This window comes from Paralichthys olivaceus, chromosome 3 (genome assembly GCF_024713975.1).
Source record: "Paralichthys olivaceus isolate ysfri-2021 chromosome 3, ASM2471397v2, whole genome shotgun sequence".
Lineage (NCBI taxonomy): Eukaryota > Metazoa > Chordata > Actinopteri > Pleuronectiformes > Paralichthyidae > Paralichthys > Paralichthys olivaceus.
Genome location: NC_091095.1, coordinates 1,277,589 through 1,303,600, shown reverse-complemented (window position 1 = coordinate 1,303,600; position 26,012 = coordinate 1,277,589). Strand labels below are relative to the sequence as shown.

The following is a 26,012-nucleotide window of genomic DNA, read 5'->3' as shown; positions in this document are numbered from 1 at the left end:
GCCTGAACATGTTTAGTATTTAACGAACTGATCCTGGTGTTACTGGATCTAAAAGAGAACTCTCGTCACTTAAGGCGTCCCACAAGGATCGATTCTCGGGCTCCACCTTAAACCAGTTCATGCTTCCAATTGCATATCCATGCAGCTGAGACCCAGATCTAATGTCTGGGTACTTTACCGTGTCTGTGTCTGACGTGTCCGTTTGACTTTGTTTTAACGACTGCTACTTAAAATCAACACTTCCTGTAGGTCTTTCACAATAAAAGCCTTGTGGTAGTTTCACAGGAACTCCTCTTGCCTTACTTCTATGAGTGTTTTCCTTCTGTTGCATTATCATCTTTATTTATTCACCTAGAATTTATATATTTTCCTTTTTTAACAACTCGTTGATCTTTTCCCTTCACACACACACACACACACACACACACACACACGTCTTCTGTTGTCGAGTTAATGAAACAGAAGAAGAATCTCAGGAGTCAGTGAAAAACAAACCCGTTGAGTTTTCAGCAGAGAAAATACACTTGATTAAATGATTTTGAAAACAAATTGAAGTAAATAAAAAAACATGGGAGCACTTTTGTTTCAACCTCAGATATTTTACAGCGTTAGACTATTTACTTATTTCTTTTTTCTTCCGGAACTAAATTTCACGTGTTTGCATTCAGAACTGGAAAATAAATTTCAACCATGAAGTGAAATCACATGTTAGCTGAGGAAAAAAACAATCTTCTGCATGATTTACATGCAAAGACAAATAATGTCTTAATAAACTAAAAGAGCTCAAACCTCCACCAAGGCTGGTTCACCAGTTAATCACACACAGTCAGATACGTACAGACAGATGTGTTCTGCACCAGCGTTATAAAATACATCTCTCAGAGCTCGTCCCTCCAACAGTCACTTTATTTAAAATTCATTCCATCCAGATTTAAAATTTCAGCTGACTCTTAGATCTCAGTTCTCTAAAATCCTCTCTGAGAAAAAAAGGAAAATTATGTTGCAGAAGACTCAATAAACCAACCGCAGCTGATCTGAGCTTGTTTAATAGAAAAACTCTATATTATCCAATATCCTCAGATGTATTAGCAACAGCAGCTTTTGTGTCGTTACTCCTTTGTGTGTTTTTTCTTAATCTCTCTCCTCTTGTTGACCTTTCAAAATAAAATGAGCCTCATTAGCATGGCCGCCTCGGTGCAGCTCTTCTGTTGTCGAACAGAAGCAGGTGAGCGAAGCCTCGAGTCGCTGGTGGAGGATGAGTGATGAAAGAAGTAATTCAGCAGCGGCAGATAACCTGCGGAACAATGCACCGCCTCCGTCTATTCACAGGCCTTTTATTGGTCAATATTTACTCAGGCCTGTGTCACAATGACTTTAATCTTCAAGGGCAGGAGATGGAACAGGATTGAATAATAAACAGGACAAAGGACCAACGGAGCTCTGCTGCCTCCTTTCACATGTACGGTCTTCCAGAGGAATATGTGAAATAATGTGCAGCCTTTTCTCAGGGTGAATAGTGGCCCTAAGGACGTCTCAGTCCCTATGAGACAATGAGCCCCGAGCACAGACCAGGCCAGTCGGAGGACGACATTTTACAAAATGGGACGGTCACCCACCCCTCCACCCTGATGCTGAATTCACAAGGTGTCGGAATAATCGCAAAAATGTATTCACGACTGGGAAGAAATGAAGTGATCGCCGCCTTAAGTGAAAATGTACACGTGTTGCTGACACCCTGTCCCCTGGGCCTGTCCTCTGGGCCTGTCCTCTGGGCCTGTCCCCTGGGCCTGTCCCCTGGGCCTGTCCCCTGGGCCTGTCCCCTGATCTGTGCATTAATCCCTCCCTGAACTTTATCAGGACACAGAGAGAAAAGTGAGATCAGATTCAGATTCAACTTCTCAGGACAGAAAAGCGGTTTGAAATATTTTATTGACAACTATGAAATATTTACACTTCATATAAATGCAGGAAATATCTGCAGTGCTTTACTACACATAAAAACAGAAGGATCTTATTTATGGGGTTAACATGACGTCATAGTGAAACTACAGATGCTTCCCTGACAGACAAGAAACACCAGAAAGCACGTTTCAGAACACGGACGTGACATTATTAAATGATGTTGATTTTAAATCTGAACCACGTGTGATTCATCTGCGTCGTGTCCGTCGTGTTTCTCTGACGGAGCCTCAGCTCACTCTGTTGTCCAGGTGACAGTACAGGTACATGGACACGATCATGGCGGCAATCTGGGGAAACAGAAACATGAAATCTGTAGTACATGTACTGCTGTTGAGCACAGATACTGGATATCTGTACTTTTTGGCAGCTTCGATTAAACTTAACAAACGTCTTCCAGCCAAAGTGAACAGTAGCAAATGTCCTTTTACCTCCAAGACTCCAATCCCTGCTGCGATCCCTCCCACGATGTTGGCGTGTTCTTTGAGCGTCTCCAGGATGTGTTGGAAACAGCCCTGAGGAGCAGCGAGCATCAGATATGAGATAGATAGATATACGACCGCCTCAGTTTGTACCAGCGAGTAAAGTAAATCAATATTTCTGGTGTTTTCAATCTCACCTGCACGTTGCTGCGCTCTGCCTCGCCCGGAGTGCAGGGGGCGCTGTGGGCCCAGCAGCAGTTGGGCGGCAGGCTGCCTCCGTTCTCCTTTTCAAACGAAGAACCCACGAAGTCTGTGTAGTTGTTGAAGCCGCAGCACTTCAGCTGTGAGACGAAGGAAACACAGGAGGAGAAACAGTTTAATAGATAACGATGTTGTTTTTCATCCTTAAACTTCATGTGATGATTTAAACGAAAGCAAATTATATTTATGGTTCTGAACAGTGTGATGATGAAGATGATGAAGATGATGATGGAGACTGTACCTCGGTCATGGTGGTGTTCCAGATCCTAGTGACCACAGGCTCGCTGCCGTATTCTTTCTGTAAAGTAGGAGTCGCCCACGCTCTGAGGATCCCCTCGGCCTGTAGACACACACACACACACACACACACGTACGTGAGGAGCCTCATTTAAATTTAAAAACACCTAAAGTCAAGACAGAGTCCTAAACTTTCCTCGTGAAGAAGAAACACATCAGGCACAAAAATGTCCCTTTTCTGTCCTGATGTCCGAGCTGTCAAAACGGTCTCAGTTCCAAGTACATGAAAGGTACACATGTAAATACACTGTGAGTATAAGTACTGCAGAGTCCCACGTGCTTATGTATTCACACAGCAGCAGGAGAATAAAACACTGAATCTCCAGCCAGCAGAGGAAATTCTCTGGGAGTCGACTATTCATCACAAATTAAATAAATCTTCTCTCGCACAAAGCACCTGGGAAATAAACAGCCCGGCCTGGCACCTGGAAAAATGAAAATAAATCAAAAAATGGTCCGAGCCATTATTCTCCATTCTTCTTCCTCTCCTCCTTTTCTACGGTCATAAATAATAGGGGTGGGGGTGGGGGGGGGGCATTTACATATATATGGCTGCTGCTGGTCAGGTCACATTCTGTCTGATATTTGAGTTTAGTCAAAGTGCAAAAGAAAAGACAGGTTAGGTTTAAGGCTGGGGGGGGGGGGGGGGGGGTCGCACACACACACACACACACACACACACACACACACACACACCCACCCACCCACCCCCCTCTCCCTCTTTCCCACTTTGATGAATAATCCAGTCACACAAAGACCTCAGCTGATGAGCAGAGTGTGTGTGTGGTTTACTGTACGTGCACTGTTTTTTTTCTTCGTCCTCCCGTGTGTGTGTGTGTGTGTGTGTGTGTGTGTGTACGTGTGTACATCAGAGGGAGCAGGCGTACAACATGCCCAAGGGGATGCTGGGATACATGCCACAATTAAAAGTGCCCCCCAAGAAGCTAGGAGAGTGGCTGAGATCAGAGAAGGTTATTACCAGCAGGCTAATTCATCACTGTCACTCGGCCCAGCGCCTCGCCACGTCCCGTTAAACACACACACACACACACACACACACACACACACACACACACACACACTGACGCTGGACAGGCAGGACAAAGCCCACAGTAACACACAGCACAGGGCGGCGATAAGACAGTGGTGGAGTGAACAACTACACACACGCCACAATCTCCAGCTTCACATGTTTTTATATCTCTTCTTTCTTTACAGTGTCTTTCTAATTATTATCGATATCTTTTACCGCAGCGACTTGTCGGCTGCTAATTGGTCATTGTTCTAAAGAGGAAAAGCAATAAATGAAAACCTTCGTCACGAGAAGAAAAAGCTGCAGTTTGTGCCTCTAATGTATTTTGTTATCAAGACACAGAGTTCAGCTCCAGTTCAAAAGTAAAGATACTGGATTATCTTTGTTTCATTAAAAACACATTTTACTGCCTCCGCCCAGTGTCCACCCTCGAAGGATGAGCAGGGAGGAGGGAAGGATGGAAGGATTGATGGATGAATAGAAGGGTGAATAGAAGGATGGATGGATGAATAGAAGGATAGATGGATGGATGAATAGAAGGATGAATAGATGATTAAATGTAGAGAATAATCACATATCTGAAGCTCATTGTTTAACGAACGACTTCACTGTTGTTCACAACAAAAATCCAACCAATCCAACACGCAGCTTCATATCCAGGATTTTTATTGGAGGAAGAGGAGACACGGTGTCCCTCTTTATTTTCTTTGACTTTGTAATATTACGATATTATTCTAGAAATCTCAAATGTTTCTTTCCTCGTTATAGATGTAAACCTAATTCTCCGTCGTAAGCGAGACAAGTGGAGCACTTTCATTTCAACCTTCTTGTAAGTGTCTGGAAATATCTTCTCGACAGGTGTAGCTGTCTCGTGTTTCAGATCAGTTGAAGGTTTGAGCAGATCCAGAGCGAAGCGTCATCCTGATGAATTTAAATCTATTATTCTCTCCTCTGGCTCTTTACCTGCTAAACGCTCCGGCGTGTTCACCAGCGAGTGACTAATCACGTCTGCTCGGCTTCACAGCTGCTGTTTGAGTCTGTGGAGCCCAGTGGGTTTATTAGAGCTGCTTCAAGAGAACATACCTGCTGCTGGAAACACCGACTGAACCACGACTGAAACCTGCAGTTTGAAATAATTCTCAGAGGGTTTGATGCTCTGAGTGAAATCTGGTGGAATATTTTTCTATTTTTAATATAAAGATGTTAATTAGCGGAGCCGTAAAGCAGAAGTAATTGGGAGTTAATCATCTTACATGACTAACTCCAGCTAATCCGCTCGCTGACGAGAAATGAAAGCAAACAGTAATCTGAAGTGGATTAGGTTTCTTTAAGAGGACATTCCTTCACTGTGCTCACGTGTCAGAGTTTGATTCATTAAACTCCACATCGCGCCTCCTTCATTAATCCACGGTGAAGCCCGTCTCTGCCCCCGGTAATAAATCTCCACTCTGGTCACTTCCGGATAACTGGCGGGGTAAGAACAACCATGACCACTGACGGCCTCTCATAATGCCTCCTGGAATTGCTTATTAAATCTCCGTTATTCCGACCACCTGAAGGTTATTGGCTCTTCGCTCAGATGAGCTGTGGAGGCCCGGCGGCCACGAGGCAGATTTATGCTGCAGATAAGTAGAATAGAATAGATCAAGGCTTTATTTATCGTCTCCTTTCATTGTCCACGCCTCTGTCTCTTACTTATTGACACAGGGGGCTATATATATGCATATTAGATGTATATTACCCATATTCATTATTCTGACGCCATTGTGTTTACTGTGTCTTATCAAAAGACGGAGATGGACAGCTGCTCTCACACTCGTGTCCACGATGGAGCTGAAGACGTCCTTTGTGTTTGTAATGAACAGATGATGCTAAAGCTAACAAACAGTGCGTTAAATTGACTCTAAACCATATCAGAGATCTCCTTAAGGAAGACAAATCTATGAGTTATGTCTTGCATTTCACTGAGCTCTGGACAACAGATCACACACACACACACACACACACACACACACACACACACACACTGCATGGCTCACCTTGGTCAGCTCAGCTTTTGTAAATGACAGGCGAGAGATGGGGAAGATTTATTCCAACAAAACCACCTGAGCAGCAGCAGCAGCAATAATAATACTCACTGCTCTGAGTTCAAGGACACACAAGAGGAAAACACACACAAACACTCACACAGCTTCTTTGTGTGAGAGCAGGTCACACTCTGGACACGACCAGGATTCACAGCACGACAGAGTAAACGAGAAACTACAAGAGGACGAGCAGGAGTTAGAGACCACAACAAAAAGGTGCTTCTGTGGTTTAGTCTGTAGTTTAGTCCTAAGTACCTTTGGTGGTTTCAGAGCTTCAGGTGTGAGAGGTTCCTCAGACCAGAGGAGCTGTGTATTGTGTTACAGTTGTGTTGTTTTTATTCTCTTTGCTGCAAAATCTTTTCTCCTGATAGTCAGAACGGAGCTTGATAGGAAATGAAAGGTTCTAACAGCTTCTTGTTAGTGGACGTCTTCGTCTTCTACGTGTGCGGCTCCTCTTCTTCATCCTGAGACATTTGTGTTCTTCCAGTCTCACGTCCGTCACGTGTTAGAAACCTCATTTTACACATTTTCCTGCTCTTTTCTCACACGGACTCACTCTGCAGGGAAAGTTCCAGAAAAAGTCTGGAGCTGTTGCCTCGGACATTTGTGTTGTCGCATACAGAAGTGTGCTGGTCTGGGAGCAGCTACAGATCGTTTCATGGAGTTCAACCACTTCAGCTGGTTTTCTCTGATCGTCTTTGCGCTGCAGTTGCAGATTGTTCTACCAAGTGCAGACGCACAAACAAATGAAATTCCCGAGCTGTGCCGTCCAAAGCTCCTCCGTTCATCAGCTCCTCCATTCATCAGCTCCTCCGTTCATCAGCTCCTCGCCGCAGACGGATGCGTCTTAGATTACCTCTCTCAGGTCCTGGGGCCTCTGATGCATCGTCTGATTGGATAAAAAACTCCACTTTCTATTTCCTTTATTAGGATCCCAGTCTTCACTAACCTGCTTTTACGTAGTTCATTTGAAATCCTTGTAATTATTATATGAGGCACTAAATGGAAATGGAGCGTGTGTGTGTGTGTGTGTGTGTGAGAGCATATAGGTCTGTGCATGTGTGTGAGAGAGGCGGACACGTATGTAAATAGGCTGTTTTGCATATAAAATGCTTTAGCTTCAATATTCCAGAGTAATAAATTGCTCAAAGTGAGAGACACACAGCCCCAGGCCATCCCGCAGTCATTAAGTAGCTGAATGTACTGAGGCGGACATAAAGCCAGTAATTCAATGATGGCCGCAGCTATGATGGAGAATTTATATGGAGATAAAATCCAGAAAGTGGGACGTGGGGGTGACGGGGGTGAAAGAGAACAACAGAGAGAGACGCGAGAGGAATTAAGAGACAAAGGGAGAGGAGGTGAAGAGGAGCAGTGGAAGAGGAGAAAGAGGACTGGGATGTCACTAGGCCTTGAAATAAAGAGGAGGAGGTGAAGTGGGGAACTTACGAATGAAGAGTAGGCCAGAGCCACGACTCCTGCTGCCACTTCAGCGATGAATATGATGAGGACGATGGAGAAGAACTGTTCAGAGGAGGAGGAGGAGGAGGTTTTACTCTTCATAGAAACACAATCTAATAAACGATAAAGTCCGTCACTCTTCAGGCTCCCACAGATAAAATAACATTAAGGCTGCAACCAACAATTATTTTCATCAGTGATTCATTGGTTATTCGTCTCGTCTTTAAAATGATGGATGAGATGAACCCGTCCCAGAAGGTGACACCTTCAAATTCCCTCTTTTCATTCCAACTGTCTGAAAACCAATGAGATTCAATGTAAAACAGAGCAAAGCAGCAAAATCCTCACGGCCTCAGCATCTGCCTGATCATCAGCACGTTTTATTATCAGACAGCAACGTCAACATGTTCCCACATAATTATTATTAATAGACATTAGCAAAAAAATGTTTATCATTATAAAACATTGTAGTAAAGGTCACACAGGGAAGATGTTTAATTAACTAAGTAATAAAATATTTAATTAAGGTTTTATTTGTTTGGCTTCTAAAAATCCAGCTCCAGCTTTAAAGATAGATCCTACGTGTAAAGATTGGTTTGTTTGGTTGGACGACACGAAGAATATGAAGATGAAAAATTGTTCCCGGGATTTTACTGCATCATTAATATTAATGAGAATCTGAATAAATCAAATACAAACCAAACAGTTTTAACTCTGAAAAGTCTGAACAGTCCCTGGATTTCTATTTGGATCTGCAGCAGATTACACTCATAAATATCGGGCCCCTTGATATGTCTAATTATTGTCCTCAAGATCCAGAACTTATTCTCACTCTCCATCGTCAGTTCCTCCCTGAACTTTTCCACGTTCTTCCACCACGATAGTTTCTAATCTGTAGTTTTAGCCCATCGATTACAAACCAGACGTAAACTGACTGAGGTGAAACCATCATCTCCTCGACGGCGGTAATAAAAAAAAACATTTTCCAGAAATCAATTCTCTGCCAAAACATCGTGGACTGATTTTCGGCGTATCGTCTCCTGCGTGGTCGCAGGACGTGCTGCGGCGTCATCACTCTGCTGGATGGGACGTGTGGACGTGATGGAGGCTCTGCAGGGGGGGGGTGTTCTGCCTGTTCTCCTCATTAGACTCACTGCAGTGGACTAAGAGGTAGTTAGGCCGCTCGTTAATGAGCCTAATAATGTACCGTGATGTTCAGGCGCTGGTGGTGTTGATGAGGTGGGAGGGGGCGGGAGGGGGCCGATGTGGATATTATCTGGTGATGAGCAGTGTCTCGATGAGTCTTACTGGGAAACACCTTAATAAATCACTTGCATTAGAAGGCAAGAGCACAAGTGCTTAGTTAATTGTTAACGGTTAATGTCCGCTGCACAAGAGAGGAACGGATGAACGTGTGAATTTTTAATGTTTTAAGACGAGACGCAGGACAACACAGTGTCTGAGAGGCCTTTCTAGACGCTTCACAGAAAGTTACATGATCAAGTGACTCAACGCAGCGGTGCACTGGTCAGTTGGTCGTCGCTAAGTTTAGAGAATTCTCGCACAAAAGATTTGACGACTCCTATCAACCACTGTGATGTTCTCCAGGAGCCTCAGCTCATTCTGTCTGTTTCCTATTTTCCAGAACTAGAAAACATCAGAGTCGTAGCACAACTGCCAGAAAACTCCGTCATGCATGTTTAAATGTTAGCATCCAGATCAGGCCCCTAAGAACCGTCTAGTTTGACGAACGTACCGTGAGCAGCAGACACTTGCTCTCCTTGTGGGCCCCGCAGCAGCCCAGGAGCCCCAGCAGCACCAGCACGATCCCGATGGCGATGCAGAAGAAGCCCACGTTGACGAACTGCATGGCTTGGCTGGAGAACGGCCCCAGCAGCTGCAGGAACGAGCTCCCGTCCACGCTCACCCAGATCCCCATGGCGAGCAGGGTCAGGCCCCCCAGCTGCAGGAGGACCAAGACAAACACGTCCAGTAAACATTAGAAACCTGTGCAGGTGCATGTATGCAACACGCTAATCCCCCGGTTAGCTCCCGTGTGTAATCCTCACTTTGCGACGGGAAGTAACATGTCGATCACCTGTTTCGTACAGACGGGGTCAAGTCAACACCTCTTGAGGAGGTAATAGATTTTGGAAATGAGGAACCATCTTCCATCACTGACTCTCCTCTTCTGTTTCCTCTTAGTGACACTTCAATATCCTCCCTCCATTCAGAGAGCAGGAGTTCTCTCGTGTGGCGCAGAGAGGTGCTGCCTCAGGCTTCCCATTATGAATCGAGGCCAAGTTGTGGCTTGGCCTCGATTCAGCCGCCACCTTTACCCCCCCCCCACTCACCCGGGCATAATGGACAGGAATCCATTTAGTGTGATGCTGGATAAAGGCAGCGGGGAGTGAACAGACATAGGTTAACAAGGACAGGGAAGAAGAAAGAGGCTCAGTGTCCACTGGAGACAGCAGCAAGGACCAGTAAAGACCAGTTCTTTCCACTGGTCAATACTGTACACAGGACAATCTGGACATGTTCCTGAGGATACAGCAGGAGAGGACGTGTCTGAGGTTTCTAACACGGGACGGACGTGAAACTGCAGGAACACAAATATCTCAGGGTGAAGAAGACGAAGACGTCCACTTGGAAAGACGAGGTGGTTCCAGATGTTTCGGTGATGAGGGCCGACGCCGGTGTGGACGAGCTGTAAACAACAACACTGATCTTTACACAGCGGAGTTTACACGTCACGTCCCGCCTCCTGCTGCTCTACAGGCTCCACCCCCTCACTCGGTCGGCAGCGGTTGTTTTAATCTTAAATCAGTTTTTTCAAACTCAGACGAAGATGCATGGAAACAGTCACAACTGATCACAGTTTGAATTGTGGCAAATTAGAAATGGAGCCGATTAAATAAGTTTGAATATTTATACTGGTAAAATGATAGTAGGATTATTTTAATAGAGCAATATAATAAATATGTAACCGGCTCTCCTGCTTCTGTCTCTGGTCTCAGCATGTGGAGGAACAGGAGGAGTCAGTCGTTCTTCATTCACTGAAATCTATTTGAGTAAAACTGGTCCAACCTGCTCATAACAAACAGAGTCAGAGTCACTTGTTTCATATTACACCTGACCTCACTGTCATTATCTCTCTCTGCTGCCTCTCCCTCCTCAGGCCTCCACCTCTGACCATCTCTTCCACTTTTTCCTCCTCCCTTTTACCCCCCCCTCCTCCCCTGCGCTCCTCGTTCTGAGTGATTTCTCCTTCTTTCCTCCTCCTCTGCAGAAACCATGTTTGAAACCTGATCTTGTCTGTCAGGATCCCATCAGAGTCACTGTGGTTTTCTCTCCGTCAGGCCTCCACACTCCTCCTGTCAGACGCTGACGTCTCCCACGTGGAAATCCTCCCCCCCCCCTTCGTCTCTTTGTCTCATCTAGTTTTTCTCTTTCGTTCCTTCTGCCTCTCCCTTCCTTTCACCCTGAGGTTTCTCTGCTCGTCTCTTCAACCTGTTCAGTGCCATCATTGCACCGTTGGCTAAATGCGATAAGACAAGCATATTCTCCCTCTAAGTCCATGTCTGCCACCATCATCCCTCACCAGATATAATTACAGCTGGCACCCTGTCTTCACTCCGTGTTTTAGAAGATGGCTAATCCCTCTGACGCTGCCGTGCCATGTGCAGGTGGATGCTCTGTCACTTCAACGCTCACGTGGAAAAAAACACTGGAAGTAAATCTGGTTTTTGAAAGGAGGGGGGGCAGTGTCCTATCTATGGAGATGGGAAATATATCCTATTAGGGTCAGAGTAAAAAGGAATGAATACCAGGCTGCAGAATGTGAGGCCGTGGCCTCCAGAGAGGGGGAGGTGAATAGAGAGATAGAGAGATACAGAGGGAGCAGAATGGAGAGCGGGCCCGTCCCGCCCCAATTGAAATGGAATTGGTTCTCTTTGAAAGGCCGGGAATGAGAAAGACGTCAGTGGAGTATAAACCCATCTTCATGGGTCATATGACTGCAGCAGACGATCTGATTAAGTCCCGACACTCGGCGTAGATCAGGACACACGGAGACACTTGTAATTTCCAACACGTTTAGAGACGTTTCAACGTCTCACGGCAGCGGAACATACACTCAGAACTTCAACAGGCTCATTGTATGTTTGAATGTTCCTAAAACTTCATCTTGATCTTAATATTATTTCTCAACAATAACGATGGTGTGTGTTTTTACTTTGTACTGAAGTGGGAGAACGACGGACGATCAGTTCCTGAGGGAGCGTATTCTGCGTCACGCTGCGTTTTGATTGGTTGCTTTGGAGATGCAGATTGTAAAAACAGACATACACATGAAGCTTGGTTCAGACTCTCAGGTGAAGTTACACGAGCTCGCTCTTCAGTATCTGTTGACATGATCGTGAAGGAAACAGTTTCAACCCTCAGGTTAATGTGAAGTGATATTCTGACACTGGTACAGAAAGAGTCACTTCTCTAAACCTTCTGGTAGAATTACAGCAACAATCAGAACAATCAGAACAATCACATCACTTCCCTGAAACCATCCAAAACATTTCCAGACTGATGCTTGCACCACATTTATAATCATAGGAGCCAGGTCAGCTTGACCCAGACAAGGACGACGTCCAGAACTTTCCACTCCTCACATCGTCCACACTGTCTCTCCTGATGATAACAGATGAAGAGAAAAACATCTGTTGGACCAGGATCCATCATATCCACAGTATGAAGGGAAGGTTCTGTGAATACTGAGTACTTCATACTGAGTGAAGACAGTGAGAGTCAGTCCTGTGATTAAAGGGTCAGAAGATTATCAACTAGTTTTAAACTCACCTCATAAATAATATGATTACTCACATGTGGTGTTTTATCTTTTCTCATCTGTGTTTTTTACAAAAAGACCAGTTTTGTACAAGCCAGTTTTTTTCTGCAGTTTTTATACTAAACAATTCAAGTTTTAATTTCTGCCAAAGAATTGGAGTTGTCCCATTAAAGCTTCTCCTTCATGAAGTGAGAGAATGATTTCATTGTCCATCACTGTGCTGCGGCTGCTGCGGACTTCTCGAGCTGATTCAGACAGAAATGGGAAAACGAGGATTTGAGTCGAGAGCTCAGTGAATCCAGGTGGACGCCGGTCGGCAGAAGAATTCTGCTGACTCCGCCAAACTTTCTCTCCATTTCACAAACCACTTTACTTATCAGCATTAAGCCGAAGAGCGAGGAGGCAAAATGAGAGGGTTTGAAGTTAATGAGATGAAAAAAGCGATGAGGGTTTTCTGCCTCGCTAGTGACGCGAGATGTTTATGCAACGTCTCTGATTCCAGTGAAGGATGAAGTGATCGCTCTGTGGTTTGTCTTTAACTTCACAGACTAAAAAGATTTCACACAATACATGAACACACACACACACAGACACACACACACACACACACCTCCATCATCATATATGAGCATGAAATCAAAGCTGAAACATACTTACAAAGATAAGCAAGTTGAACAAGACCATCATCAATTTGACGAATGTGAAGCAGCCCATTTTCATCTGTAATAAAAGGAGAAGATAAATTATAGCTTTTCTTTCATCAGCCCAGAGCTTCTATCTCTCATCCACACACACACACACACACACACACGACTGAGGCCAATCTCCCCGTGCACGCTGGGCGATTACATCCAGCTCACATCTCTGCAAAATTACTGTGAAAATGACATTACTCACAGTGCGTGTTGATGACAACACACAAAGCCCAGAGAGACAATAAAGATACCAGGTAATGGGCGGAAAACGAAGCCACGTTACAGAGGACAACGTGTTTACAGCTTAAATACAAATCTTACCTGTGACTGTATTTGTGTTTATTTATTTCCAAAGTAGATTCAAACCTAATGAAAATCTCCTGAGTTTCCTCGAACAAACTGACGTTTAAAAAAAGCAACAAACCGGTTAAATAAGATTAAATGGATGCAGGAGTTCTCTGAGCGTCTGACTCGGGTGTTTCCAGCTGATTGTCCCGATGACTCGGTCTAAATATTGTGATAATATCCGAGCAGGTAAAAGCCTGTGGCAGCGATTTGGAAATCTGATGAGTGCTTCTCCTCAGGCGGAGGACGGGGTGGAGGACACAGGTGACAGCAGGTGGATGTTTCAGGTGTAGAGTGGCAGCTCTGACCCCTGCAGGTTCACACTGACACAGATTCACCGTCTGGCACTTCAGGGTTTTCAGATTTGAAAAGATGAAAATGATCTCGGGAACACGGCTGTCAAACGCTGAAAGGACAGAAATAATCTTGAAAACCTGAGATGGGAGCGTCAGAGGTGGACGAATAAGTTGTGCAGTGTCGGAAAGATGTTGGGAGGTTGTTTCACTGAGGTCGTTGAGGAGTGGATTCATTTATTATACATTTATTCACAGGTGGTTTAAACAGGTTGAGACGTGAGTTAAGAGCAAGAGTTGGACTTTATCTTTTTTATTTAGAAGATGTGAAGAAACGTGCTCATGCTCTTGTATTTTCTCTGGTGTTGTTGCACCGGCTGCCTGTGACGTTGATCATAAGTGTAAAGAGTCTTCTTTGCTTCTAAAGTTAAAAATGTTCAAACGCTCACATTTGGATGTTTTTAATCGGAGTGTGTTTCAAACTGTTTATTTCAGTCGCTCGATGCTTGAACAAGAAATCAGTATGAAAATAACACAAATGATTGTTGATCATATCATCATATTATATTATAATATATTAGGAATAAGAAAGTGAGACTGAAATGTTTGTTTTTAATGTGAAGCTTGCTCAGTGATTTTAAATACTAAAGTCATTTCAGGAGAATCCAGCCCACGGTGAGAGTCGACAGTTCACAGAAACAGTGAATCCACTCTTCCTGCACGGTTCTCTTCTCTCTCTTGTTGCAGCTCTCTGTCCTCGTCTCTTTTGTTCATCCCTCCTTCCTTTGTTCTCGTGGCCCCTGAACGCTGCAGTGGCCGGCACTGACCACCAGAGGGGAGTAGTGAACCTCAGTGTAGGCCTCCTCTTCCTCGTCGTCCTGAAACTTGAGTGTGTGTTTGTGTGAGTGGAGGAATGTGCTGCTCTTTGTCCTGGAGGACGAAGAACGAAGGAAGAGAAACCGATCAATCAAAAGCTGATCTGTTGGTTTTGTTTATTTTTAAATCTCACGACGCAGAAATAAATTTAAATCTCGTTTTGAAACCAATCAGCTGCAGATGTTCTCAGTATCGTTGTTAACTGGGTTTTCCTGCAGCAGAAGCTTCTTCTCGTCCTTTGTTTCGTCACTTGTTTCTTCTTCTTGAGTCAAAGCTCATTTTCTCCAAGCTGCAGGCGAGTGGGGGGGGGGGGGGGGGGGGGGGGTTTGAGAAATGGCAGGAGCCTCCACCCAATGCCACCTTGTTGGGGAGTTGAGTCCCTATCAGCTGAAGTCTTTCTCAGTAATATTACTTTAATGGCCTTATTGTGAGTTATGACAATCTCACCCACACCGCCATTAACCCGCCGGTGCTTAATCTCGGCGAGAGGAGCACCTGTCAGGCTTCGTTAGCCATTAAACCGTTAATAATCTCCGGCCGCGTCCACGCACTCTCACTGTGCAGCCGCCGCACGTGGAAGAAGAAATGATTAGACGGGTGCTTTTTCATCAGCTCTGATGGAAGCGGCGTCGGGCTGCAGAGATCTCTGTGAGATGGAGAAGGTAAAAAACACGGGTCCTTAATGAGGTTGGTTAGATTGAGTATTATCAGTGGCCCTCCAGGGCAGTTATACCTCTACTGCTGCCGGGCTGTTGCCATTACATGTATACCTTGGCCGTCCCCTGTGAGCACTGATTCATCCCTTAACCTGATTTTAAGTTTGATGTAATATCGTCCACTATGTGCTCGCGGGTCTAATGGTCCTAACGCTCATTAAAAGCATTAAAAGACTCACGACGATCTTTAAGCTCCGTTCACTGGTGACACACGGAAACGCTGGTTTACTCTTTTTGTAATTTATCACAGCGACGTTGAAAAGAAAGGTTTGATTATAAAGACAATTATTAACATTTGAATATATGCAGATTGTGGATTCTTCCATTCAGGCCACATTTTAATTTGAAAACACGTCAGCTCTGCTGCAGAGTTCCTGTCACATGACCCTCTCCTAAGTGTTAATGACCCCGTTGTCTTCGCTAACAGCTGCTGTTCATGATGCAGCCGTTTACATGTGGAGGAGACCAGATGTTCTTTCAGCTCGTGAACGTGAGCGGTCATGTGATACGTGTTCTCCGACACGTTAGTGTGGACAGAGATCGTTTTAGTGTGAAAAGGACGTTTTCAAATAAAAACACAGCCTCAGTCTTTTTTTGAGATAGAGTCTTAAAATTTCATTTTGATTATTGTTTTCTGGACATTGATTATTTCTTTGTCAGAGTCGACATCAGAGGAAGGAAATGAGAGAGTACCCCCCCCCCCTTTATGAGCTTTGTGCTGAAAGTTGTTTTTCTTTGTTATCTCGTGTGTGTGTGTGTGTGTGTGTGTGTGTGTGTGTGTGGACATGCCCTCTGTCAGACATTTCCTGATGTGAACCACAGAGTTCATGACCCTGTGAACTATAAACCACCGACATGAGGCCTCTTGACTTTGGATCGGTGTAAATAGCCTCTGGTCAGAGTGTGGTAGAGAAGTCAGATGATGATGATGATGATGATGGTGATGGTGATGGTGATGATGGTGATGGTGATGGTGATGATGGTGATGATGGTGATGTATACGTGCACCTGTCCTGACCTTTCCTCTCTGCTCCCCTCGGGGGGGCAGGATGTGTGTCTATCCTCCGTGTTGTTCTCGGTCAACAAAGGTAAGAAGAACTGGAAGTGATGAATCGCCTCCGAGCGCGTCGCTCTGACAACCAATAACATCTTTTGTTCGCGCAGTAACAGTCGCTGCTGCCGATCTTTATGAGCCTGCTCGTTATGTCCACATGGACGAGGACACCGAGAGACGTCATCACACACCGAGCGCTTCTTTCAAACCAGGGACGCAAAATCTGAAGCCGATTTAAACTGCGTCAGTACAGAAAGTGGTACCTCAGTGACCTCTATTGTGTGTCCTGCTCTTTCATTTATCACACACACACACTCTCACACAAACACACATACACACACACACTCTCACACACACTCACACACACACACTCTCACACACACTCAAACACAAACACACTCACACACACACACACATGCATATTAATTCACAGCAATCCATTAGGCCATAGGAGATCCATGGTCCATAAATCAAAACTAAAGGGGCAACTAATTGACTCATACACAAAGGAACAAGACGGCTATGAAGAAGATTGGAAGAGAGAGGAGGAGGGGAAGAGGAGATGAGGAGGAGGAGGTGATGATGACGATGAGGAGGAGGAAATGACGATGAGGAGGAAGGTGTTAATGGGGAAGAAGGAGAGGAAAAAGAGGAGGAACAGTAGAGGAGCAGCAGGAGGGGGAGATGAGGGGGAGGAAGAGGTTAATGGGGAAGCAGTAGAGGAAAAGGAGGAGATGAGGAGGAAGAGGTTGATATGGGAAAGAAGGAGAGGAGGAATAGAAGAGGAGCAGCAGCAGGAGGAGATGATGATGAGGAAGAGGTTAATGGGGAAGCAGGAGGAGGAGGAGTGTGACCCGTGTGCCTCCTTTGTTCTATGACTGATGGTATCTGCTGATGACACATCTGGTTATGAGCCTCGTGGCCAGGGGCTCGATCTCAGCACCTATAGGGGCCACAGAGCGGCAGCAGCAGCATATAGGGGCCAATCCTCACCAGGCTCTTGGCGATGCTGCTAATTAGCTAAAAGGGGTCATTTGTATGCAGCCTCTCTGTCTCTTTATCTCAAGCTCGCTCTCTCTCTCTCTCTCTCTCTCTCTCTCTCTCTCTCTCTCTCTCTCGGTTATCAATCCATTTCCCCTCCGTCCTTATCTCCATTTGTCTCTGCGACTGTAATTGTATCTGCTCTAATAATTAGTGTAACTCAGGTCTAATAATTTGGCTGTTCGCTCTAACAGATTGTACTTGAGAAACTTTCATTCCCCCCCCCCCCCCCCCCCCCCCTAGTTATTTAGAGGAATTAACAAAGCGTGTGGTTCGTTGTCTCCTTCTCTTGACGCTGATTGAAGTTTAGACACGAGACCTCCAGGTCCCAGTGGAGGTTTTAATGAAGGACGAGGCCCCAACAGGACATTACGGACGTTTACCTTTAACTGAAGCGGAGGAGAGATGAAGTGTTTTTATCTGTGACTGCTCTGTAGCTGAGAGCTGCAGGACTCTGGACGTAGAGCTCCTGAAGTCAAACTGATGAAAATGTCTCTGGAAATCAGCAAATTCTTCAACTAAAGTCTCAGAACTCCGTTTTTTAAAAGTTGCACCAAAAGATGGAAATTGACTCATTTTGGAGATAATTGACCCGTAAAATAAAACCTGACCAAACGACACATTTATATATTACTTACTCACAATAACTTCATTTGTCTAACTTTATCTCAGGAACAGTGTTTGAAACAGAGAGATCTTCGTGTTGCAAGTCAAATGAAACCTGAGCACAAACTGAGCAGCGAAGTTTCTTCGTGTTGCTCTTTTGTGATCGTGTTGCTCTTTATGTTGTTGCTCTTTATGTTGTTGCTCTTTATGTTGTTGCTCTTTATGTTGTTGCTCTTTATGTTGTTGCTCACGTCTCTGTCTCTCTCTCTTCGTCTCTCTCACGTTCTTTGGACTATTTCAGATTTGGTCCTCTTCTCTTTCTGATGTTGCTTCGTTCCTAATATCTGCTACTTCTTTGTTTGCTTCTCCTCCTTTCCTCCTTCATTTCCTTCCTCCTTTCCTTTTCCCTCACGTTGTCACACACACACACACACACACACACACGTTTTCCAGCCCGTGTCAGGGATTGATGGAGATACGGGATCCTGTCATGCAGTAAATAGCATGGACAGCGGCTCCCCGCCACGAGATGGGAATCAAGCCTCTTGTGCTCGTAACGCTTCCCCTCTCCCCTCAGCCTCTCCCCTCTTTCACTGTAACTCTCCTCTTCCTCCCACCTCTTCGTCTTCACCTGGAAAGACGTTAAGTAGCGTCTGTGCCGGGCAGCAAAGCCACCGTGACGCCTCCCTGCCATCCCTCACCCTCATGCACCATCCAGTCTGCCGACCCTAACAAAAGGTTTTCCAGCGTATCCTTCCTCGTCCTCCTTCTAACACATATTTCACTCCTTCTCCTCCTCTGCTCATCTACCTCTCTCCTCTTTTCTCTCCCCTTTCTCAATCCCTTCTTCTCCTCTCCGTTCGACGTGTTGCCTGCAGATTGAGTTATTTCCCTGCCTTGTTTCATCAGGCATGCAGAATGTCTCATCGTGGCATCGTGGACAATGCGTCCCTCTGGCTCACGGGAGGTTAATGCTTTGGATGATTGTAAATTGTTTGGCTATTTCAAGGGGCTGTGAAAGGGATAACTCAACCATAAAATTTGATCGGCTGCCTCCCTTCTCCTCCTCCACCTCTCTCATCCCCTGTCACTTCCCTCACTCATTCTAATTTTCCCTCTTTCTATCGCTGGAGTCCATTTTCTCTCTCCACCTTCGCCTCCGCAGCTTCACTCTATCTTCATTTTTTCCATTTTCCCTTTTGTTACTCAAACCAGTTCAGAGGTGATGAGACTGAAATCTCATCCCTCGTGTTGTCCTCTGTGGCTTTGTTCCACATTAAGGGAGGATTTCAGAGAAATGGCCCCTTCTCTCTTTATACCTCTGACCACAATTTACAGCAGGGGAGTGCAGAGGGGAATCGTTTCAGCTCGTCTAAGAGGAGCAGAACGACGTGCATGCACTCACATGGTTATCATTAGGCCCGGCTGCAGCAGACAGTCCCCATGTCGCCCTCCATAAAGCAGTGACCCCTCCACTCTTTGAACAATAAAGACTCGTCTGGGAGAGTCAGTGAAGCTCCTCTCTGTTTCCTCTCTGTGAGTGAAGCGACACTGTGATTATCACAGCGTCTCCAACACAAACGACAAATCAGGTCATGTTCCAAAATATCGTTTTTCCCTCTGGTGTTCGCAGTTTGTTCAGACTGGATCTGAATCCTCTGAGGTTGAGGTTTGATTCAGCTTTGCTCTCAGGGTAGAGAAGGCTCCAGCCCACGATCCTGGGATTTCACACTTGAAGTACCAGCACAAGAAGTACTGTCTCTTTTACGCACAGCCGAGTTTGGAACTTTCCCTCGGACGAAGGAACATGGGAACCTCTGCAGGAACGTCGTGCTCCTGCAGAGACCAGGGTGGTGATTAAATAAAAATATTCCACATCTCATATTTTATTTTTCACCTCCTACCTACGACGTCATGACGTCATCTGCCTTTTATAGATTTATTGATATTTCAAGGTTATATTAGTTCTTAGTTCTCTTTTGACCACTCACATTTCCCAGCATGCACTGCTTCACTCTGTGGCTAATACAATAAGCTGTTTAATTTACACAGCAACTATCACAGGCATGTAAACAGCTAACAGCAGCAAGCTCATTAAGCTGCAATTAAACTTAATCCCTACCTTTAGGGCACAAGTGTGTGAAACATGAGTCATATGTTGTGATGAATGAAATGCTTATGAATATTTAATTGCGTCCCAGATACATCGTTAAATACAGGAATTATATCCTGGTTCTATCATTATCGACAAGTCTTAAACCAACAACAAATGAATATTAACAAGCACCGCCCGCTCTCAGGATTGAATTACCCCCCCCCCCCCCCCCGACTTAAGTACTGAATAATGCTTTGTCCAGATTTTAATCTTTGACAGTTTATATTGTTTTCACATATTTAAAAATCAGATGTTTAATTAAATAAAGCAAAGTGAAGATTCAAGAAAAACGAGTTGCATCTGAGTAAAGTGGTTTTACGATGAGGCGGTTTCCCTGGTTTATAGTCAGATGCTCCAGCTCCAGTGTTTTTCATGTGAAGTCAACGGCGTCTCGCTGTCACGTGGGAACATCTGTACTAACGGCCCCGGGGCAGATTATCACCCACCTACAGCTCCGTGCTCAGCTCAGTGTGAGTTCAGAGGTGGAGGACGATGCAACACGTCTCAGCTCCAGTGAACACGCACCACGACACAGTGGAGCAGCGGGTGAACACACAAAGGAACCACAACAGTGTTGTGATGGTGGAAGAGAAGCTTGTTGATCTGCAGTGAAACAGCCTCAAATAGAAACGGAGTCATCACATTGAGATCCTGCGTCTCACGGAGGGAGAAATGTTGTGGTTCATCACTTCATGCAGAATGTTTCGATTTTATATGAATGAATATGCAACACACGATTTTCTTTATTTTGGCACTTATGTGTGTGTAGCAGGACGAAAACTAAGAACTAGTTCGTTCAAATGTGAAACTACATTCATGTTAAACTGATAGCGACGTTTTAATTTCAGGAAATCTTTATTTTATGTATTTTACACCATCGCCTGCATATAAAGATCTCGTCCTGGTGCCTGGCTGTAAAAAAGGTCATAAACTTCACCTCCTCCATGTTAACAGAGGGGACATGGACTCACGTGTTCATGTTTCTGATAGGTTTGGTTTTATTTACTTTAATTGATTATGTAAAAACGGGCTGAGACGTCATGATTGACAGTTGAGCCTGACTCACGATTGGTCGATCTCGTATTTCAGCGTGAGCCTGAAACGACAAGAAAAAATAGAAGTGTCTCATCGAGTTTCACGTCCCTGCTCCAGATCCTTCACAGTTTGACCTTGGGAGTTGGAGAAGATTGGATCCACGTGCTCGGAGGAAAAAAATAATGCTGGAGGCGATCATTTATAACTACGCGTCTGACTCCAGATGTTTTCCTCTGTCTTCCGGAGGTGGGACGGAGAGGACAGTGAAGAGGAGGCAGTGTTTGGCTGGAAGATAAATGTGACAAAAGAATAAGATAATCGGCAGCAAAACCCATTCACCTGTCGTTTTCATACGCTCGCACCCGACAGGGATTAATAACGGTATCGCTGTAGTGGCTCCTGCAGACTCACACATATACAAACACTAAACTTCTCAGTCTGAGGCCTCCGTTTATTGAAACGCATGCATGTGACAAATATACACTTACAAAGAAATATACACACGCTCACACATATACGATTTGATTTGTTGCCTCCAGAGTCTCTGAAGCCTCTGAAAAGCCACGGGAGGATGGAGCCACAACAAAGGGAGTTAAGAGGAGCCCCAGCGGTCCTCCGCCGGGCCCCCGAGAAAAAAATAGAATATACACTGGCCAGCAGCAGAACCGCTATCTCAAATTAAAATTTCATCCACAGCTCCAAGGAGTATATAAGTCTGTAAAATATATATGTTTGTGATTTATTGGGCGCACCCACTGGGTTGAGGGCTGTTAATCATATGCCATATATATACCCGCCATATATAGAGCCATATAGTTGAAATATGAACGCCATAAAAAAGATGCAAGACGTATGGGAGAGTGGAAAAAAACACAGAGTGATGTGAGAGCTTGTCTGTGATTGCAGAGAGGGAGGGAGAAGGGAGGGAGAAGAGGAAAGGAGTTGGCAGTGAATCTCTTTGTCTCTCCCCAGCTTTTTATTCTCCCCCTCCTCCTCGATCGAGCCGGGAAACTGCCCTTGCAGCTTCTTTTTGCGGTGCATCTTCTGCCCTCGTGGCCGATCGTCCCCTGTGCCGCCTCGGCTGCTCAACAGATGGCCGGTTGGCTCATTAACTTTAATAAATCCAGCATCAATTAGACCGGAGGTAATTGGGATGCCGCGGAGGTGATTGCAAGGTAGCGGAGCTGCGTACGAAAGCCCTCGCCCTTTAATGAATGGCTCTCGTCACGCCTGAAAACACGTGTGCCAGAGCCACAAGCATGGCATTTAAAACATGGCGGTGGAGGGATGGACAGATGATTGAAGGACAGGAGAGATAATTCCTCTCTGACATCAGCTGACCTTGATGGTCTCATTCTCTCCATGTCCTCGCCGTCCTCCTCTTTGTTCCTTTGTTTTCACATTGAGGAAAAGACTAAAGTCGTAATATTATAAGAGTGACGTTGTAATTCAGAAGGAACTAGAATTACTCGTAACTGATAAGAAACTTAGTGTAATGTTACAAGAACAAAATCGTAATATTAGAGAAAACATTGAGATTGATAAGAAAGTCGTACTTTTGCAAGAATAAAGTTGAAATATAACGCAAATAAAGTTGTAGAAACTTGTGTGAGAAAATAATCATAATTGGTAATTAACTCTTGATAATGTAATGAAGACGTAATATCGTGACAAAAGAATTATAATTTTACAAGAACAAAGTTGTAATATTTCTGGAAAAAGGTTGTAACACTATGAAAATAAAGTCGAGGATAAAAAGTGGTAAAGTTGTGAGAGTAAAGTCGTAGTTCAAAAGAAAAAAGTTCTTAAATCACGCAAAACTTTATTCTTGTACTAGAACAACTTTATTATCGAGACATTACGTGTTTCTCGCAGTTTTCCACGCTCTCACGTCTTTTCCTCTTGAAATCCTTCACGGCTCTTTCCCTCCGACTCTTTCCTTCCTCTCTTCCTCAACACATCCGTCCGTCTCTGATAACAAGCTTCTCTCTCAGCTCCTCACATCACAACCTCTGACTCCGTTCCTCCTTCCTGACCTTTGGAAGTAGCTGTGAGAGATGAGAGTCTCTTCATCCCCTTTGTGTGCATGTTTCCTTTCTCTGCATTTACACACTCTCATCATTGTTCACGTGAACCTGAGAGCGTGTTGTTTGTATGTGCGTGTGTGTTGTATATAGGCTACATATTAGCAGGCGGACATCTATCCATGTATCTGTCAGCGGCTCGTGCTGACTCAGCCAATCAGTGCCGTGCGTCTCCAGCAGGAAGCAGATGCAGCTGCCAACCTGTCCAGGCTGTAAATGTGGAGGGATCGTGTGTTAGTCTGAACACATACACAACATATGCCTCATTATGAACGCTTCAGTGCGCAGCATAACTTGTCTCAAAGAAAGTGCTCACACGTGACGCTCCCGTCTTCCGTCTGAACAGATTGTTCGGCTGGTGTCGGCTCTGCAGGTATTTACCGAGAGAAGAAAAAATAAAAAAGTTTAATTAGAAGCTGGAAAACAAACCGCATCGATTTATTAAGTCTGGAATTTCTGCTCTGAGGAAAACAATTGTGCCGATTAGATGAAATAAAAAAAAAACATTATTTTATTAATTAGCTTATTCATTGAATCTGCACGCTAAGCAGGTCGTCCCTCAGTCACAACGTTCGATTCCCAGCTCCACAAAAGTGAAGCCAAAACATCTGGATCGCCCCCTTGTGGCGGCAGAAGAACAACAAAACACAGACGGGGCCTCAAACCTGTTCGATCTGCAAACCTCATCAGATAGCTAATGCTAAAGTGTTCTGTGTGTGTGTGTGTGTGTGTGTAAAAGTCAGGCCAAAGCATATCACCCCCTGCTGGCCGGCTGCAGTATAGATCATGAACCTGGCCTCCTCCATGTACACGTCAATCAGGTGTCATCAAACTGACTTTGATTCTCATTCCTGACTCACGATTGGTGGCGTGTACTCGTACTTTGTTACCGTGACTCCACCCCCCGATCGCTCCTGCACGCAGTCTGGAGGCGTTATGGCACAAATTATTGCTTTAATGTCTTCATGCAGACACCTGGCAGTGCATTATGGGTCTCATGCCGCAGCAATTTACGGTGATTTACAGTATTACTCTGAATTAATGAATGTTATGTTTGAACCAGTGTCTCTCATTGATTAAATCATTTCGCTACTTTTTTTTTTTAATATCTGGACATTTGCTCAAATTAATCAGACCGATTCAAATCAACTAAAGTTAATGAGGCGTAGAATCTGTGCTGAAAGGACTCCGGGTCTTCTGGTTTGTTATCTTTTGATCAAGGTCCCGGAGAAAACGCACGTGATCCTGTTTCCTGTAACGTCTGAATATGTCACACTCGGGGGTGATTTGCTCAAAGCTAAGACTGAGGATTGTGTTTAGGGAGATGGTCGTTTTCCCTAATCCTTCCTCTGAGTCCCATAACCTGCTCTAAATATGGCGGAGCAGTCACCTTTCATCCGTCTTTTAACGTCTCGCCACTGCTTTTCTGTTCCCGCGAGTGCAGCAGCGGGCGCAGCGGCGCCTTCTTGTCTTTGTGTAAATATCACGTCCCTCTGGGCGTCTGTGTGTGAGGGCTGTGGCGAGGAGGGAGGGGGGAGAGGAGACGGAGGGAGGGAGGGAGGAGTCGAGATGATAACCATTAACAAGGGACTCGCTGGGGTCATCCATGATTTTATTAAACAAGGGGAAATGGAATCAAGGTGGCAGAGGTCGCCTTCTTTGTTCAGGAAACTTATATGGATCCTTTTGAGTGCTGAGGCCCCCCCCCCCTCTCGTAACCAGCTTCTCCTCCTGCTTCTCTTCCTTCGTTTGCTCTCTCACTGACAAACGTTTCCTCTCGCTGTTCTTCAGATTCTAAGAAGAACGAGCATCTGATACATTAGGAAGATTTGAAGACATTTTAATATGGTATTCTGCCGCCGAGCTGCCCGTTAGCATGTTGTCATGGCATCAGGGGGGCGGTTGATTCCAGATCACTGAGCTGTGCTCAGGTCTCCACCAGTGACCCAGATAAGTCTGGTGTGGCGAAGTGCGTTTTATCCTGGTCGAAGAAACTGAGCGGTGAGATGAGCGCAGGTTAAACCCCGTCAGATGTGCACCACCTCAGAAATAACACGTCAGGGCCACAGCGGCGGTGACACAGGTTCTGTTCACTGCGATCTTTGTGTCAGTGAATGACAGCGAACACAAGTGTGGAGTCCAATCACGTCCATGCATCTTCTAGTTCAGTCTTTTTAAAATTAAGTCCAATTTAGGAAAGGAGACGTCATCGTCCTCTGTCCGTTGACGTGTCCTCTAATATTTATTCAGACTTGCAGAGGTATCTCCTAAATCTTGTCCTTAAAGATGGACGTCATGACAGATCCTCAGAAGTGAAGCCGAATAATCTCAATCGCCCCCTGGTGGCTGGCTGCAGTAAAGACCATGCACCTTCTTCCTCCATGTTAGGAGATGGGACATGGACTAAACTGAAAAAATCAAAGTAGACAAATGAAAGTTATTACACTCAATGTTTCTGTTATCTGCAGCTTCATCATGTTAGAGAGAGACTGACTCGTGGTTCGTCGCTCTCGTGTGTATCGGCGGTACCGAAATACTACGGCTCCCTCCTCTGACTACTACTGCACAAAGTACTGCATCAAAACTGTGTGTGTGTGTGTGTGTGTGTGTGTGTGTGTGTTGCATGGATTAAGACATCCACTTATATAACAAAACAATACAGATGCTTTAAAGAACTCGTATTACACAAGTGTGTGAAACAATGAGCACTGAGCTCAGTCAGGGATGAATCACTGCATCAGAGACAAAG

At 45.0% G+C, this 26,012-nt stretch overlaps 1 protein-coding gene across 1 annotated transcript; it reads right to left on the bottom strand.

Annotated features, from left to right (window-relative positions):
* Positions 1–1,911: 1,911 nt before the first annotated feature.
* Positions 1,912–13,661, bottom strand: LOC109643455 (tetraspanin-1). Its single transcript, XM_069522728.1, has 8 exons — positions 13,380–13,661; positions 13,021–13,083; positions 9,277–9,483; positions 7,509–7,583; positions 2,884–2,982; positions 2,579–2,722; positions 2,391–2,474; positions 1,912–2,249 (listed from the first exon to the last, which is right to left on the bottom strand). Exons 2-8 carry the CDS (start codon positions 13,081–13,083, stop codon positions 2,190–2,192), a joined length of 732 nt encoding a protein of 243 aa, XP_069378829.1. The 5' UTR covers positions 13,380–13,661; the 3' UTR covers positions 1,912–2,189.
* Between the last annotated feature and the right edge of the window lie 12,351 nt (positions 13,662–26,012).

Coding starts and splice junctions, on each gene's coding strand:
- LOC109643455 (XM_069522728.1), bottom strand. CDS start 13,083: ATGAAAATGGGCTGCTTCACATTCGTCAAATTGATGATGGTCTTGTTC. Junction 7,584..9,276: donor GCAAGTGTCTGCTGCTCACG/GTACGTTCGTCA, acceptor TCCTCTGAACAG/TTCTTCTCCATCGTCCTCAT. Junction 2,250..2,390: donor CAGGGATTGGAGTCTTGGAG/GTAAAAGGACAT, acceptor CTGTTTCCCCAG/ATTGCCGCCATGATCGTGTC.